This window comes from Phalacrocorax aristotelis, chromosome 1 (assembly GCF_949628215.1).
Source record: "Phalacrocorax aristotelis chromosome 1, bGulAri2.1, whole genome shotgun sequence".
NCBI lineage: Eukaryota > Metazoa > Chordata > Aves > Suliformes > Phalacrocoracidae > Phalacrocorax > Phalacrocorax aristotelis.
Window position 1 is genome coordinate 4,411,179 of NC_134276.1, and position 18,037 is coordinate 4,429,215.

General features: G+C 45.1%; 2 protein-coding genes across 4 annotated transcripts in view; one reads left to right on the forward strand and one right to left on the reverse strand.

The window, feature by feature from the left end:
* Positions 1 to 6,120, reverse strand: part of RSF1 (remodeling and spacing factor 1) — a 60,347-nt gene extending 54,227 nt beyond the window's left edge. Inside the window, exon 1 of the mRNA XM_075116837.1 lies at positions 5,829 to 6,120. Coding sequence (XP_074972938.1) covers positions 5,829 to 6,024 — 196 coding nt within the window. The 5' untranslated portion in view covers positions 6,025 to 6,120. The remainder of the gene's footprint in view (positions 1 to 5,828) is intronic.
* A 150-nt stretch (positions 6,121 to 6,270) lies between these two features.
* Positions 6,271 to 16,682, forward strand: AAMDC (adipogenesis associated Mth938 domain containing). 3 transcript variants are annotated; one of them, XM_075117403.1, is made up of 5 exons: positions 6,271 to 6,389; positions 10,392 to 10,542; positions 13,361 to 13,414; positions 14,790 to 14,885; positions 15,637 to 16,682. In XM_075117403.1, exons 2-5 carry the CDS (start codon positions 10,411 to 10,413, stop codon positions 15,775 to 15,777), a joined length of 423 nt encoding a protein of 140 aa, XP_074973504.1. In that variant the 5' UTR covers positions 6,271 to 6,389; positions 10,392 to 10,410; the 3' UTR covers positions 15,778 to 16,682. The 3 variants fall into 3 exon arrangements, with proteins under 3 accessions (XP_074973504.1, XP_074930569.1, XP_074973585.1); XM_075074468.1 differs by lacking the exon at positions 13,361 to 13,414; XM_075117484.1 differs by lacking the exons at positions 6,271 to 6,389; positions 13,361 to 13,414 and having other exon boundaries at positions 10,372 to 10,542.
* Positions 16,683 to 18,037: the final 1,355 nt, after the last annotated feature.

Here is an 18,037-nt window from a genome sequence, read left to right on the forward strand (position 1 = left end):
TGGTAATATCAACATATTTACATGCTTGGTATGTTTAATGAAGAAGATTCAGTAACAGTGTGTGAATAAACTCCGCCCATCCAGCATTACAGACACTACCAACATTAGATGTCAGAACTTGTTCATTTTATATAAGAGAACACCACATTAATTAATCTTTCCGCACTGAAACCAGTGTCATGGATCAGCCTCAGTCGGCAACTAAACACCATGCAGCCACTTGCTCACTTCCCCTCACCCCTGTGGGATGGGGAAGGGAATCAGAAGAGCAGTTAATAAATCTCAAGCACAGTATCAATTATTAAATTAAGTGAAATAGTGTTTGACAGTACTTCCATAACACATTTATCGCCTACTTTTAATACTAACCAATCTACTGTGGGTATTACATGTTACTGCAGCATATCATGACTTGGGTCACATCAAACCCTATAACCTCTGATCGACACTACACAAACATGCTTGGTATCAAACATAAAATCACATTAAGAGAACACTCTGCTTCACTACCCTCTTCATGAAGAGCATACCGAACCTGGAGCTTGAAAGTCTGTCAAACACCTTGTCATTAGATATGGTTGGCTTTTGCTTGCTGTATTGAACAGCCACAAAGCTTTGGGTATGTTTCTCCCACCCTGATATTCAAAAGCAGCTTAAGTCAATGTTAATTGTTAATTTCTTCAGAGAATGGTAAGAACCCTTAAGCTTAAGGCTGTAAAGCTTCCCAGAGTATTGGGATGACAATTAAAAAACCTGACATAACTCACTGAAACAAATTACTTCAGCATCCAAATTCATTTGAAAAGAGAAAAGATTAGGTGTCTAGAAGATTTAGAAAAAACACAGCAGCTTATAAAACATAACATACAGCTTTGAAGCACCGTAGCTCCAAAGACTATATTTTTTTTCAGTTCTGCAATGTAGTACCAGGGACTCTCTAGTGAAAAAAATTAAAGAAACTATAAACAACTTGCACAGATTTTCCACCAGCTACCTGCCGTTAACCTCAGTTCTTGTTATAAAGACAGAAAAAGGGAAGGGGAGAAAAGATTTACACAAATAGACCTACTGCCAGGCATCTGCATCTCATCATGTCTTTCTCTACACCACTTAAACCCAAGCCAACACATGAAGGACGTTCTTATTATCAAACTCCAAACAAACGCAACACATTCATGCTGTAATTAAGTGACAAACTTCTCGGCTGGGTCAGTCTGTTGGGGGAAATCATCAAGAATCAAAGGAGATAAAGTTTGAGCTGCAGCAAGGATGCAGGAGAGTGCCTCAGGCTGGAAACCCACGCACCAAAACACTCGCTGTTTTCAAGACCACCTTTAGCACAATCATTACCAGCAAGATTTTGATGCAAGTTAGCTATTTTGCTGAAGGAATATGCAAAGCATGTGTACTTGTTACCATTTCAATCAAGAACAAATCAAACCCCATACTGCTAAGAAAAGCCTGCAAAAATTGATGAGCTAACACAGCCTAACACACTTCAGAAGATGCCATTCACCTCTGGGAGAGGTTCTTCCATTCACACGCTGGGGAACCTGGCAAACCAGCAAGCGTTTTGCGTAGTCATGTGTAAAATTAGATCTCTGTTGTGTGAGCTAACATTCTACTAATATTTTCATTCACAAGAGACCAAGTGCTTAATTAACATTTATACTGATTCTCAAGCTATTTACCCACACAAAGAAGGTGGTGATTTGATATCATGGTTCCTTAAACACAGCCCTAAATACAGAGATACTTCTTGCTCCCCTCTATCACATACATTTAATATTTGAATTTGCAACCGCTCTTCTGTAGCAAGTAAAACTCTTAGTAGAGAAGACAGCACGTATTTGTTAGAACAAGCATTGGTTTCCTGTGATGATTTGTTCCAGTTTGCACAGTTTTGCCTTTGGAAGCAAGCAGAGGCAAAAGAGATACAGTACTGCCGCACACTGTAGGATGATCTGTATTGTAACCTTAGTTTTGCATCTAAAAAGTACAGTAACACAGGGGTAATGACATCTCCCAGCCCTCAGAAGTTCCAGTTAAAATCATATCTTGGGCTGCTTTTTAATAACAATTTACTTTTTGAGGCATATCAACTCACAAATTCATCCTGATAGACACTCGGCTTCATTCTTTCCAAATAAGTTTAAGACTGCAACCGAAGTCACAACACTATACAGGAAGCAAGGATAACCGCTCTCCAAGGGAGGATAACTATTCTTCATAAAATAAAATCTTCACCAGATAACCACAGGTCTCATTACTTCCTCTGAAAAGTTGCAACTTTCAAAAGAACCACCAGCAGGAAAAATTAAACTATTTTGTTGTACAGCCTTCCTAAGAAGCAGGCTATTTCCAGAGCTACCAGTTTATCCCACCATTCAACAGCGACGGGTGAAATCAACACCACGTGTTCTTCTTTTCCTACTCAAGTGTGATTTACATTACCCACCAAATCCCAAAGAACATTTTACATTGGCTTGCACATTTTAGGACAAGACTGCACCTGCATACGCACAGTTAACACACATAACCCACTACTAGTACAGGTTAGTTTGACATCTAAACTAGTCAGACTACTAAGGAAAATTATTCCTACTTGAGCGCTGCTGTCATTACTATTTGTCTTGAAAGTCTCATGTAGGAGAGGTAATATGGCAAACTGAAGCGCTAATTTAACAAAAACGTAAAATCCCTCTAAAACCTATTTGATAGCTTCCTAGCTGTCAACATCTGCTCAGCATCCATGCAGCATCCCTTCCTGTAAGGGGAGGTTATACCTTGTTTCCTTAATAATGAACAAGCCCTTTGTTCCAATTATTAACAGGAAAGAAAATACGACTGTTATACAACTACTGAACAACGTTCAGATTTGAGCTCCTCATTCTCCTTGAGGCTCCCGATACAAAGGAAATAACTTCTACTGGCATTTTCCAAGAGTAACTCCTCAGACAAGAAAATAGAGGCCATATTTTTAAAAACAAAAGAAACAAACAAAAAATGAAAACAGAAAAGCACCCACAAAAACACTCTGAAACTGCTGAGCATCAAAAGAGTGGTAAAGGTAATCAACAAACCCCCGAAACTATTGATTTCCTGATCGCAAAATTAATGTGGATAGGAGCTCCAAATAGCTGTTACCTGGCAGCTGGGATTTAGAAATTAGTCCAGATTCTAAGAAGTTCATGAAAAACCACGTTGAGGTTTCACAGCTGTTTGCTTAGCTTTTTGTTATGTATTACTGTCCATGCAAATCCACTGTCAAGCAATGCTGGTACCAAAAGTGAAACTAACTGTATATAACTGACATCAAAATCCCTTTTACTATCCAAGGAAAAGTATATACAGTTGGTAAATAACAGATGTTCAGAAAAAAAAAAAGACCACTTCAGTTTTCAATCAATGTTTAGCAACTTTATGACTTGTACCCTTAAAAACACCACTTTGGGGACTAATTGAAGTAAAAAAATCATGTAGAGAATTTAGTCACTGCAACCAATTTTCCAAAAGCATAAAATATACAGGTAACAGATACCAGCACGACAACCCAGGCCCAACGAGCTGGTTGTATCAAAGGAAAAGAAAACCTGTGTCACAAGTTATCACACAAACCCTCAAGAATCACCCAAGTTTGGTTTTCACACCTCTTAGATATGAGAAAATGCAAGCTGATATATCATCTACACCAGACACAGGCAAAAAACCCAAGCAATTTAGAGACTACATTTTCAAAAGCTAAAACTGCTCCTGTTGAGGGAGGGGCTGTTCTAAAGCAGTGAGAATAACCTGTCCCCTGCCAAAAAGGAAGGGCAATACAGAGAGGTTTAAAAATTTGGCCAGTATCAAATCAACCCACAATGCAAACCCCGCAAGGCAAGTCATCTGAAAGCTTTTTAGAAGAACATTATGCAGTAATCACTGTCCTATTGATAAACCCTCCAGTAATGCAATTAAAATTATCAGGAATTTTTTTTTATCAAATGCATCTACTTAAACACACAGGTCACTATCTCATCCTTTCATTTTAATTTATTCTGCAGTTCACCCAAGAAAATTACACTTATGCACCCGCTTACGTCGTGTCACACAGTACGAGCATTAGTTTTATTTACAGCATCACTTTAAAAGGAGTATTTTCATTAAAAATTCAAACTTTTAAGTGTGTCGGTGGTTCTTATGAATAAGTTCTGCAACAGTTTAACAAAACAGTGCTTTTTCTAAGTAGTCCTTTATATAACACAAAAAGTACAAGAGTGCTGGCAAATTTAATACAAATACCTATTTTCTAGAAAGTTAACCCTGTTTCTAGAAGTTAGCAGATCTCACCTGCCTTTTTCATACCGATTAGGCAACACTACATTAATCTTATCTCATTATATTGCAGCAGTAGCTGTTGTGAACTCACAGATAGGACGCCTGCACTTTGCAAAATGCAGCTTCCTTTATATGAGGAAGTACATACACGCTGATTTAATTGCACCCCCCCCCCCCCATAGAGGGTAGGTTTGGTGGGGAGGGGGGCAAGAGCAAGTGCCTTTTGGGGAAAAAGCAAAGGCTGTTGGACCAAAAGCAGCCCTGAGCTGGGCTCCTCCAGCAGCAGGAAGTTTCTATGGGGCCTTGCCGAGCATGCGCTGTGAGCTCCACGGTCTCCCTATGTGGCAAGAGTGCAGAGGCAACAACCAAACCAATAATAGAGACAAGAGACCAAGAGCAACAAGCACCTTCCCCTCTATATTCCTACCACCGCCTCCACACAGCCCTCCCCAGGCTGCTCTCTTGGCCTGGGCCCTCCCACATCCATTGCATGGAGCAGGAATTAGAGAGTTTGGCAACCAAATCTGCTACTGGAGAGAGAGAGAGGGGGAGAGAGAGAGAGAGAGAGAGAGAGAGAGAGAGAGGAAAGGAGGAGCAGCTTGAAAGAAAACAGTGGAGTGCATAACCCATCCCTCCACCTCGCACAGCTCAGGTGGCGACAGGGAAGCAGCAAGCAGCCAGCTTATCCCCCCCCAGCTACAAGAGGGGACGAGGGGGAGGAGGAGAGAAGGATGGGGATGGCACACAATGGCTGTCTGTGTTTGTGGGGAGAAGATGGCCTTCAACAGCAGGCTGGGTGGGGGGGGAGGTTCAGGGGTTCTGTGAGCCCCCCCGATTCCTCACCCCACATACACAGAGGGGAAAGGAGAGGGGGGAGAAAGAGGATCAGGTCGTTGACTTGGGGGGGGGGGGGGAGTGGCGTGGGGGTCCCCTTGTTTCAGGGAAGAAGTAAAAATAGACATATATATGGGGGAGGAAGGGAGGGCTGCAGGGCGACCCCTAAGACGGGGGCGGGGTGGAGATGGAAGAGCCCCACTACCAGCGCCAGGCTGAGCAAAAATAGTTATTTCAGCTTATCCCCGTTTCTGCAGGGGTCCCAGCCGCGGGAAGCTGGGGTGCAAACCCAGGGAACCAGGGCGGGGGCATGGGGGGAGTCACGGCCGGCTCTAAGGGGGGGAGGACGGGGTGGGGGTCCCCCCCACCTCCTTCCCGTGCTCCGCTGTGGGAGAGGCAGCTCCCACCCCCCCCCGAAACACAAACAGCTGCTCCCCCCTCAAAAATAGACGGGTTGTGCTGGGGGAGGGGGGGGGGAGAGGGCTCCCCTCCCCCCGGAGTGCCGCTCCGGGAATCCCAGGCCCCTCCTCTCCCTCACCGCGCTCCACCCCCAGGGCCGGGAGAAGGCGGGGGGGGAATAGCCCCGGCCCCCCCCGCCCGCCCCCCGGCCCCCCTCAGCCGGGCGTACTGAGGGAGGAAGGCGGGGAGGGGGGGGGGGCGTCCGGGCCGCTCACCCTGCTCTCCGGGCTCCTGCGGCGGCTGCAGGACGCGCTCCAGCTCGGGGAAAGGCAGCTCGGGCAGGTCCAACAAGGCCCCGTAGCGTTCGAGGAAGGAGCAGACGACGGCGAAGTTGGGCCAGGAACCCGGGCAGCAGGGGCCCGCCGGAGGAGGGGGAGGCGGAGATGGAGCTGGAGGAGCCGCCGCCGCCATCTTGGCCCTGAGGATGGAGAAGGAGCTGGGGAGGGGGCGGGGGAGGTAGGGGGGGCGCTGCCGAGCCGCCCCGCCACGATCCCAGAATGCACCGCCGGGATGGGGAGGGGCGGGGGGTGTTGGCTAGAGCGGCGCCAGGCGACAGCCCTCCGCCTCGTGCGGCCCAGGGAATGAAAACAAGGCGGGGTGGCGGTTAGGCGGGGCGGGGATAGGCCGCCGGGTTGGCCAATCGAAGCGGTCTGGGGCGGGGCCGGCTGGTGGCGCTGGCCAATGAGGGGGCAGCGAGCGTTCCTATCCCCCCGCTCCCCCCCCAGCTCCCACAGGTGGAGGTTACGACCGGCGGGGTAGGGGTCGCGCTCCCGGCGGTGAGTGTGGGCGCGTAACGGTCGTAACTGATCCCCTCGGCGTGAGGGGAGGGGAGGGGAGGGGAGGATGGCCCGGCCTGGCCCGGCCCGACTCCTGGCCCCACGGGAGGGTGGCGCTTCGTGGAGCGTGTCGCTGCCCCCCCGGCGGGGGGGAGAGGCGCCCCGAGGCCCCGCCGCCGCCTCACGCCGGGCCTTCCTTGGGGGTTGGCGGGGGGAAGGGTCGGGAGCGGCGCCGCCCGCCCCTGCCCGGCGCTTTCCTCCGTTCTCCAACCTTCCCTCCTTCCTTCTCCCCGCATAGCTTTTAAGCATCTCAAGCGCTGTGTTCAGTTTTGGAACCGTCACTACAAGAAGGACATTGAAGTGCTGGAGCGTGTCCAGAGAAGGGCAGTGGGGCTGGGGCAGGGTCTGGAGCACAAGTGTGCTGGGGGGCGGCTGGGGGAGCTGGGGGGGTTTAGCCTGGAGAAGAGGGGGCTGAGGGGAGCCCTTCTCGCTCTCTGCAACTGCCTGAGAGGGGCTGGAGCGAGATGGGGGCTGGTCTCTGCTCCCAAGTCACCAGTGACAGGACAAGAGGCAGTGGCCTCAAGATGTGTCAGAGGAGGTTTAGATTGGATATGAGGGAAAATGTCTTCCCTGCCGGAGTGGTCAGGCCCTGGCACAGGCTGCACAGAGAGGTTGGGGGAGTCACCATCCTCGGGGGTGTTCAGAGAACGTGTAGCCATGTCCCTTGGGGACATGGTTTAGGAGACAAGGTGGTGTTGGGTTGAGGGTTGTACTTGATGATCCTAGAGGTCTTTTCCAACTTTAACAATTCTATGATTCTATAAAATGCTGTTCTTCCCCCTCCCCTCTTAGCAGCACCCCACCCTCCATGACCTCCCCAGCAAAATCAGGTTACTGACTTCCCCAGAAATGTTTTCCTAGTTCTTAAAAGTGACATCTGCTCCCTCCCTACCCAGTTCATTTAAGTTTAGCCTGTCCTTTCTACTTGCCTTTCTGCTGTCAGTTTTTAAATCCTGAATTGCTTTTCTAGCTGCTCTATTGCTTCTGAAATTGCACTGGCTTCAGGGAAGTCGCCTGCCTTCACCTGTTGACCCTGCTCCCTGGCCACGCTGGAGAGCTGCCGTGTCGTTTGATTCCTGACAGCAGTTGTTCTGCCTGAAACTTGACATACAACAATTTACTCCTTCACCTTTTCCTCTTTGATCTCAGGTTGCGCCTTGGATTTTATGAAACATTCTTTCCTTCTGCAGCCTCTCAGTAAAATATTCTCTGGTGCTCTGCTCTTGTTCACCTTCTTTATTCTGTTTGTTGCCAGTGGGTGCTACTCCAAAGCAATGTTTACCTTCACAGAAGACAGGTTTATTCCTTTATTTCCTATGTTTTTAAATGCTCATAACTTTGCTTATAGATTCCTGAACCATTTCTCCTCCTTACATCTTTGTGTTTGGACTAATGCCATTTACAGAAATTGCTATTTGAGGTTATACTTGTGGGTCGTGTCGTTCATGGTCTTTTTTGATCTTAAGTGGTACTGTATATTTTGGTGCTTTACATTTGTCATAGTGAATAATTAAAAAACCAGCTCATTTGTTGGGGAAATATTTTCCTTCTCCTTGCTGATCAGACCATTCAGTCAAGAATGTCCAAAGTTCCTGTTAAAAAGTTCATTCTTACTCCAATTTAAGATACTGTTATTACTAGAAATAACCTGGCCTTACTGATGTTCCCTGGCAGTATTCTGGGAAATAGTTTTAGTTTACAATTTTTTATTTATGGCTTTTAAATTTTGTTTCTTCTTTTCTGCTATTTACTTATTTTCGTGCTGTTTGGAAAAGATAGTATGGACCCCTTGCTCTCCCACCTGCAGTTTGTGCCTGTTTGATTGCACAGTCCCAGCCTTGTAGTACTATTTGGATTGGGAAGCCTGACATTCCTAATAATTTTACTGTTCATGCACTTCTGTCTAACCACCAGATCCAATTCTGCCGTTTCCTCTCAAAACTAGCACAGGCAAAAATTATTTTCATTCTTCAGAGCCAGGTTCTGGGTGGTTTATTCAGCCTTTACTCTTCGGTTGATGGGTTATGTCGTTCTGTTGGGACTCCTGCTGGCTATTTCTCCTGCTTTAATCTCCCTTCAAGGAGATTTTTTGAAAAATAGTCTTACGAACCTTTGTCTGAACCCATCGCATTGCAGATATGTAATGAGAGAATCTAGAATATATGAATCCAGGCAAGTTTCGCTCCCCCGTAGCTGCTTGCCTGGCTTCCTGTTTGCCAGGGCACGTGTGCCACTACCTTCTCAAAGGAGCAAGGAATAAAAGAATGGCCCTGTTATTCTGTGGAATAAGCACCTCTGGCAGGCTCAGTCCTGTGCCGAATCCAACATAATGCAGTTTTTGCTTCATGCGACGTTTGAAGCGGGGTAGTGAGATCTGCTCCTGGCAATCCAAGAAGAGTGTGTACTGTCTGGCTGTACAGTGGTTTGCTGTAGCATGCACAAGAAAGGAAGGGAGGCTTCCAGAAGGACTGGAAGCCTGGTAAGCCAAAGATTTCTCTTTTGTGAGGGCTGTTTCTTCGATCTCTGCCACCAGGGTTCCTGTGACTGATTCCCCCCACCCCACCCCTTGGTGAATTTGAACTTTTTAAAAGTAAAGGGTGAGAAACTGTGTAACTAGAAGGATCTGCCACTGAGGTTTTCTGGATCAGCCAGGAGCAGAGCTCTTTTTACCGCAGGAACAACCAGTTTTCTTCAATATGCAGGTTTCAGACCATCATCCTTCTGAACTGGAAGGGCAGAAGGATGACTGTACCCTTGAGACACGGCAGTTGACTGCCGTTCGAGTCTGACATGCGTCCAGGGTGTTGCAGTGTGGTTCCAATCTTGCCATCAAGTGCCAGAATCACACCTGCGATCAGGCTGCATCGCTGTGAAAGACAGCGAAGAGGGTGTAAGCTTTCGTGGTGCGGTGAGGCAGTCCTTTCTGAGGCAGAGTCTTTGCCCTGCTGATGCCCAGCCGTGATTGTGATAGCAATTACTGCGCTTAACACCAAAAAATGGTTGGTCTATCAGTGGTGCTGATAAGGCCTCGGCTGGAGCACTCTGTCTAGTTTTAGGCAACAGACATCAAAGAAAGATGCTTGCCAGTTGTTGGCTGCCAGGGAAGAAAGAGAAAATAAGGAAAGATTTTGAAAACATGACTGAAGGGAAGTGAAGTTTATTTAATCTCATAGAAGGAGAAAAAGACCAAGCATTAAGTCCTCAGGGAAACAAAAGATGGTGGAAAATACAAAGATTAAGCTGTTCTCCTTGTCCACCACAGAAAGGATTAGATGTAATGGTTTTAAGTTGAAACAATGAAGATTGAGGTCAAACATTAGGAAAGATATTTGGGTGTTTAAACTGTCCTGAGACATCACATAGGGAGACTTGGCCTCTGTAGGGAGTGACTAGGGAAAGGAGGCTTGACCCCTTTAGGTCTCTGAAAGTCTTGTTTGCTGCAGCAATATGGCAATGCCATTGTTTTGTTGATGGCTTTTCCGTTGGGTTTGTTCTTTTGGGATTTTTTTAAACCTCATTTACTGCCTTAAACCTATACATGCCGTATTGTTTAGAGGGCCAAAAGAAACAGTGTGTCTCTCAGATATTTTAGGAAATTATCATCTTCGTTGTCGGTTTTAGGGAGAAGATTAAAACCCAGATACGAGAGGATATTCTGGGACCCTGATCCCTGTTGATAGTTTTAGAAGTTCTGCACCCAATACTTGTACAGATTTAGCATGTAAAACAATTTGCACAAAATCCTGCACAAAATCCCAAGAGGACTGGTAATTCAACAAATCTGCTGATCCTCAGTTCAATTCTCTTGTCACAAAATCACGTGGATAAAGCCTGTAATAGCGTTTCCTCCCCAGCTCATTGGGGCAAGGACAGAATTTTCTGGTTTTATTAACGTGCTGCGTATATTAGCCTGATGTTATGTATTAAATTTCCCTTTTCCAGACTTTGCTTCAACTTTGCGATGTCTTCCCCTGAGATCGCTTCCCTTTCTTGGGGTCAGATGAAGGTAAAAGGTTGCTCTACGACCTATAAGGACTGCAAAGTCTGGCCGGGAGGAAGTCGAACCTGGGATTGGCGAGAAACTGGGACTAATGTAAGTTTGCTGTTTACTGTTGAACCTGCATTTTAATTAGGACTCTGAGAATGGTCAAGAGAACAGTTGTTAAAAGTTCCAGCCAGAAACCAGCAGGCTGCCTTTTGCTTTCATCTAATCGTTAGACTTTTTCTGGTAAGAACCATGTGAGTGGTTCAGAAGTGACTGTGTGGAGAGGCCAGAGGACCGCAGACACACCGTCTTACTGGCGACAGGATGTAGCAACTGTTGCCACCAGTCCTCACGGCTACCCCGACCAGACCATTCCCACACACCTTAGAGCTCTCGGCCAGCATTCTGCAATTGATGGAGAGTGCAGTTGTCGTAAGATGCTGGTAACAAGCTCTTTTCAGACTGTGTAAACAAAAGTTGTCTTGAGCAAGATAGGAAAAAAAGCTATGGGAAGGTAAATCGACAGTTTGTGACCTCACATGTTTGGAAGATAACAATGCCTGTGGTTTAGTTTACATCCTTTTCCTTGGGTCCCTTGTACTTATTTCAGAGGAAATATACACAGATACAGTGTCATATGCACCTGTTTCCCTGTGAGAAGCTCACAGTCTGGCTAACCACCCAACAACTTCTCTTGGTAGCCATTACGAAGTAATTGCCCTCACAACTTTTAAACTTTATCTGTAAATGGTATCAGAATTGTATAAAAGTACATGAAATAGCATTGATATTCCAAATTTAGAAGCAGCACAAAAACTACTGTATTAAGAATATGTAACCTTTTTAAATATATTTCATTTATGGTCTAATTATTAAAAAATGTTTTCACTAGCCGTTTGGGGGGGGGTTATATGGCGAGAGTCGCTTTTTGTTTGTTTGACAATATTGTTTTTCTGATTTATATGCATGTATGACTGGAGAGGCAGGACAGATACAGTAGCTGAAAGGTTCCCAACTAGTCTGATATTCATTCTGGCTGCTTGAAAACTTTAGTTTCAAATTGTAACCACCTTCTAGCATTTGGGAGGCTGTGCTTTCCTTTCCGAGTTTCTAACAAGAGATATCTTCAGGTGGCAGATAAGAGCTTTAAGTCCATAAAAGTCCTTAGAGGAATCCTCCAACTGAAACAAGAAAAACAAGTCTATGTTAAATTAAAATCAGAGGAGAAAAAAAAAAAGTTGGGTTGTTTGTAGAGGTAGGTTTTCTGGCATACTTTTTATATCATCAGGGAGTAAAAAATACCTGTTTAGGTTTTGCCTTATATAGGTTACTTGTGAAGCTTTTGCTTTAGGTCAGTTCTGTCCCCCTTGAAGCTCTGAGCAGTTAGGTGATTTGGTTTAAAAATTAATAGCAAGCAACAAACGTAAGACTAGAACTAAGCTTTTCTAGACTGCATCTCCAACTCCAGAGCAACTATAAAAAAGTTAATCTGAACCTCACTGGAAACAGTAGGATTCACCAGATATATTACCTGCGCATTTCCTCATGATAGACAACACCATGCCTACTTTGGCAAGCTGAACACGAGTCACCAGCGTGCCCTGGCAGCCAAGAGGGCCAACCGTGCCCTGGGGGGCATCAAGCCCTGCATCGCAGCCGGGCAAGGGGGGGATTGTCCCGCTCTGCCCCGCGCTGGGACGGCCTCACCTCGAGCGCTGTGGGCAGCGTTGGGCACCGCAGGACATTGAGGGTATAAAGGTACTGGAGAGTGTCCCGAGGAGGCCACGGAGTTGGGGAAGGGTTTAGAGGGGAAACCGTACGAGGAGCGGCTGGAGTCCCTGGGTTTGTTCAGCCGGAGCAGAGGAGGCCGAGGGCAGCCCCATGGCGCTCTGCAGCTCCCTCCCGAGGGCAGGAGGAGGGGCAGGGCTGGTCTCTGCTCTCTGGTGCCCAACGCCAGGGCCCGAGGGAATGGCAGGGAGATGTGCCAGGGGAGGGTTAGGCTGGGCATTAGGAGAAGGTTCTTCCCCCCGAGGGTGGTGGAGCCCTGGAACAGGCTCCCCAGGGAGGCATCACGGCACCAAGGCTGGCGATATTCAAGAAGGACTTGGACAACACCCTCAGAGACATGGTGTGAATTTGGGGTGTCCTGTGCAGGGACAGGAGATGGACTCGATGGTCCTTGTAGATCCCTTCCAACTCAGGACATTCTATGATTCTATGATTTTACTTTCTCGGAGCATGTTTGTCCTGGGGTGGGTGGAGCTGAGGTTTGAGAAACAAGCAGTGCTGGTCATGTCCCACACTCTAGTTGGAAATAAATTTCTTCCTTTCCTTCTCTGCTGTCAGACTGCTGTCTAGCGCATAATTCTTCCATTGGGAAAATTGTATAAGTGGCCCTGCAAGATTCTGTAACTAAGCATTAATAGTTCTTACGGCCTTAACCCTTGGGGATTAAAGGCAGCCTCCCTGGCTGGCTGCATTTCAGTGCCATCTGCTAATGGGAGAAAAGAAGTAGGAATCCTGAAAGGAAGACCAGAGAACAAAACAGCCAAGACATTCTGCTGCCCTTTCTCTTTCCCTCCAGCTGCCAAATAGCAACGATACAGTTATTCCATTGTGTTTGTGTTTCCTCTAATGACACTAGTTTCCTCAAAACAAGTGGAAGCCCCGCATTAGAATGTCATGTGTAACCAAAGAAAGTCTTTTTGTTCCGTGGCTTTAATGCCTCAGGAGTATTTATATGACAGCAAACCTTCCCCAGCAATCTATCATAACTGCAATAAACCATACCAGTTCTTTTCGTCTAAGTTTTGAGTCTACCTTTACACCCCCAGAGCAAAAGCATTACCTGTTCTGCCATAGACGTGTTCTTGCGGTGGTTTGGCCTGAGAAAGCTCTGCATGCTGAAGTGACCTCTGTGTTCTAGGTGTGGATATCAAATGTAAACGGACTTGGGAACGCAACTTGGAGAACCATAAAGGTGAACTGTCTCTGTTGCTGAAATTCCAGATACCAGGCAGGCTGAAGACCTTCTGGTGGGGTAATTTCAATCCCCTCATTGGAAGTGGCGCTCTACCATGGAAGGTTTCCCTCACCTGCAACTTCAGGAGCTTATGTGTTCGTTTCAGCTTTAAAAGACTTGCTTGCTCTGATCTGCAAGCTGAGGCAGTGACAGGGCTGAGGAGAGAACTCCGACACATTGTGAGAGGCTGCAGCATCAGCTGCTGACGACTTGGGAAAAGGAATAGTAGAGGATCCCAGAACATGCAAGAGTAAAGCTCACTAACTAATGGATCAGCAGAAGCCAGTTGTTAAGCTGTTGTTTAATCTTAATTCATTGGAGAATGTAGTATTTTCTGGAAGTATAGGGGATAGAGACATATGGGCATGTCCATAAAAATAACATTCTCCAGGAGTCCACCATGGTGTTGCCTACTTAAAGTGAGAAACTCATCTCAGTCCTCTAAAGAGCTTAAGAATCTTACTGAAAAGAAAAAAAATGTGGGGGAAAGAGTATTTTTGGTTTTAAAAAAATAATGCACGCCAAAGAGGGGCCAAATTCTAGCCCCAGGTTGTACAGCATCTTACTCCTGCCATAGAGAGGTGCATAGAAATTGAATTCAGGAGAATTAGCGTGATGTGATGATTTATATTAACATTACAGGTGTATTTGTGGATTCATATGTTTAAAGAGTACTGGTAGCAAACGGGTGTACTTAAAAACTCAATCAACATGCTGTTAAAGCTCTTCTTTTTTTCTTTGAGGAGTTTGCTTTCAACTATCCCTTTCTCAAAAATAAGAATAGTGCAGAAATTGAAGCTGTTAACTGAAATGGAACTAACCAATATGTTTCAGTCCTCTTTAGTAAATGAGATTTGCAAAGTAAAGAAGAAAATAATTTAATTGTTTTAATTATTTGAGGAGCTCTTTGTAATTAAAGTGAGTAAACTTTGTTTTGCCACAATCTTTACTACAGAAAGGTTTTGTTCATTTGAAAACAAATGGCAACATGTTGCAGTTTACTCATTTCACTTTAACTTTTAATATTTATAAAACGCTAGTTGTTAGACATAAATGTTTTAGAAATGTATAATGCATCTTTTTATTTAATGTTTCATTAATAATGATAATGTTGCCATCAATCGATTAACTATCATCCTTCATCTGCATACAAAAAACCTTTTTTAATTACCAATGTTATCTACCGTGCGTACGCAGAAAAGGGTGTTGTGTTACATTTTGGTGCTGCTAATTTACCCCACTACTCTCTGGACGGTCTCAAACCACACAGAGGAAGCTTTCCTGCTTGCTGCTGTCAGTACACAGACTATTATTTTCTTCCCCTGCCACTTAGCATTCTCCAGGAGTGCAACCAGCTGACCTTGAAGAAGTTGTCAAGAAGGGTGTTAAAACTATGGTGATTGGTCGTGGCATGAGTGAGGCTTTGCAGGTAGGTTTTTGTTCTGTGAGAAACTAGAACTGTTTGTTTTCCCTCTCCCTCTGATTAGGGGGTTAAGAAAAACAAAATCTATGATACTTCACTAAAAGGGAAAAAATTCAGGATGCTGAATTAGCATGATAGCGCTCATGCCCGGAGTCGCTGAAAGAAACATCATTTTTGCAACTCAGTGTTAGTGTCAATGGCAGGCAGTGAACAGGTTTACGTTCTGCTACAGGGGCAATTTAAACAAGGAGAATTTTTTACAGTGTCATGTTCCTCCCTCTTAGAATAGGTTATGAACTAGCTGTCTAGCCTGCTGTAAATACTTCGATAATTAGGCATTTTTGTTACTAATGTTGGCAGGGTGTCATTTCGGCAGATAAACTAGCTACAGAAAGCTCAGAAGTGCTGAGCTTCGCTTCACGAGAAACAATTGTTTAGCTTTTTGGCAAAGTGAGCAACACCTTATATAGATTAATTACCTTTAACACCTGTTCTATCTCCTTTCTTAAAAAAGGGCTGCATTTTAAACTGTGTTAAGGAGCGGTGGGAGGTTTGTATGTAAAAGTAGCTTTATTGAAGAGAAAAAAAATTATATCAATCTTGGAAATATCTGAGCATATCAACAGTCTGGCTACTACATTACTTAAGTGCATCTACTAAGAAATGCCAGCAGTACCTGGTTTGTTTTTTTTTTTTTTTAAGCGTGGGGGGAAAAGATTCTAATACTTGTTCTTCCGATTTCCTTTTCTCCTCTGAGGTTCCTCCATCTACTCTGGACTATCTGAAGAAAAACGGGATCGATGTGTTGGTCTTGCAAACGGAGAAGGCTGTGGAAAAGTACAATGCCCTGGCTGCTCAGGGTGTCAAAGTGGGGGGAGTCTTCCATTCAACCTGCTGAAGCTTTACAGCTCATTCCGCCTTCCTCGACCGCAGCTGAATCACAGACACACCTCTCCGCTGCATCAAATTACAGTCAACAGAGCATGGGCTTACGTGCCAAGGCATTTGTGTGCCGACAATCTAAAATGCAAGGGCAGCTTATTAGTTCAGGATTTAAACAAACTGAGCGCTCACAAAAGGTGGCTGTTAATTAAATCATTTAATTACAGAACCGTTCCCATATGTTCCTGAGATTGACCTAATCTTCCTCTGAAGACTGTCCATATTCTGGTTACTTTTCACCTGTTGGCTAAATTAAGATAATAGGCTTTAAATACATTTTATTAGGAAATGGCCTGAAATCACATTAATGGCTGTTGGAATGCAGCCGTAAGATAGCTGCTGAGTGAAATCAAGTGGTAGATACAAAGTGGTCATAAAGAAGCTCTTTACCACTGCTGTATAAATAAGTTAAAAATAAAATAAATTAAAAAGCGAACCCAGAACATACAACTTTGCCTCCTGCTGGCGGCTTCAGTATTGGCTATGCAGACCTGTTTGTTATGATTCAAGAACCTCATGTAATTTAGCACTTTTAAATTTTACATTAAACCTGGAAAAAGAAAATAAGGATGGAATAAACATAAAATCTAGACCTTAAAGAATGTTCCTGTGAAGTGTGAAGATTGGGTTGTGCAATACGTATCTATTCAAAAGTCCTTATGTGCGTAAATACATCAGATCCGTTACAAAACTGGAGTCTGCAACATAAAATGTTGATCTTTAGGAAATCAGTCTAAACTGCTGCTAGCAAGCTGGGGGTGGATGTGAGAATTCTTACCGGCCATCATTATCCAATGATTTAAACATTGCACCAACCAGTGTATTATTACACAGAAAAATTAAAAAGGTCTCTTAGTTGTTGTTCTTGGTGGGCTTCTATTAATATTGCCAGTTACAAGTTACCTACTGTAGGTGTTTTTTCCCCCACCAGGCTCGCTAATTCTTGATCCGTGCATATTAAGCTTGTGTCTTTTATTAAAAGCACAAAGATGACACTATAAAAGCCCTGAGGCACTTGGAGCTATGCGAGCAGTAGCAGAGAGGCTTAGATCGGTGTGAGAGTGCGCAGACTTTCCCAAGCCCCAAGAATAACCCTTCACAAAATACTGTGTTCTTTTTCTGTTTATTTGCTCTAGTAATCACTTGAAACCTTTTATCTGATAAAATACAATGCGGTGTAAAAGCAAAGGGAGAGTGAGTACTTGAACATTTTATCTTGCGATCTCCTGATGACAGCAACGCTTCCCATTAGTGGAGCTAGATTTGAGGCAACAGCTTACCTAAAGCAGCAAGAACTGCCTTCCCAGCTGCGGCTGCGCTCTCTGACACAGCAGCAGGTACAGGGCTCGTCAGTCCTGCTGTAATGTTTTTCTGAAGAACTTGCGTGGTGTCACATAGAAGATGAACCACTGACCCGCAAGACCGTCATCGTCCCAAGGGAATGCCAGTAGAACCAGTTCCTACCAGTCTGCAGAGCGTGAAGACTTTTTGCATGAAATGTCGTTATCTTACGGCGGAGATGGTTTGACTTTCATGATCACCGTCATATATTTTTGTTATTTCATGAGCTTTTGGGCCTTAAGGCAGGAAGAGGCTTTGTAAGGCTTTTACTGAGAGGACAATTCCAGTTTTTTTAAGTACTGCAGTGTGTGTGTTACACTGGTGGGAGAAATTGAGCAAAAACCTAATCTTTCACCTCCAGGTTGGTTGTTTTTTTTTCCCCCTTTTTTATATATTTTCATATTAGTGTGGCACATGAACGATGAAGCCACGTTCAACAAAACTGCTCAGCCCAGGTCCTGCATTTGAGAAGAACACGGTGGGCTCCTCGCTCTGGTGCTATGTGTTTCATCCTCCCAAAAAGCACGAGAGGGGCGCAGCCCGCTCAGCATCGCCAGGTGACCTGCAGAGGTGCGCCCTACCCGGCTTTGTGCTGCAGCCTCTTAATTGTTCCTTTCATTTGGCAACCGGTAGGATACAGAAGATTCCACTTCTAAAACGGGGAGCCGCAGTGTCCAGAGAAACAGATTTCCCTTTTTAAAGGTAAACTGCAAAGTTTTGCTACCATCAGTACAAAATTTTGGTGTCAACAAGGAGATAATTGACTGCACGTCTTTTCCATCCTGATCTTGTGTGACTGCTCTCGCAACGGCTTCCTCGGTCGGCTTTGTCAGCTCCCACAAAAAGCCTCTGCTCCACTTGGGCTGCTCCAGTCA

Excerpts from the sequence above, each read along its gene's own strand:
- AAMDC (XM_075117403.1), top strand. The coding sequence starts at position 10,411 with ATGTCTTCCCCTGAGATCGCTTCCCTTTCTTGGGGTCAGATGAAGGTA. Across the intron at positions 10,543-13,360 it reads GGCGAGAAACTGGGACTAAT|GTGTGGATATCAAATGTAAA; the intron begins GTAAGTTTGCTG and ends TCTGTGTTCTAG. Across the intron at positions 13,415-14,789 it reads CAACTTGGAGAACCATAAAG|CATTCTCCAGGAGTGCAACC; the intron begins GTGAACTGTCTC and ends CCTGCCACTTAG.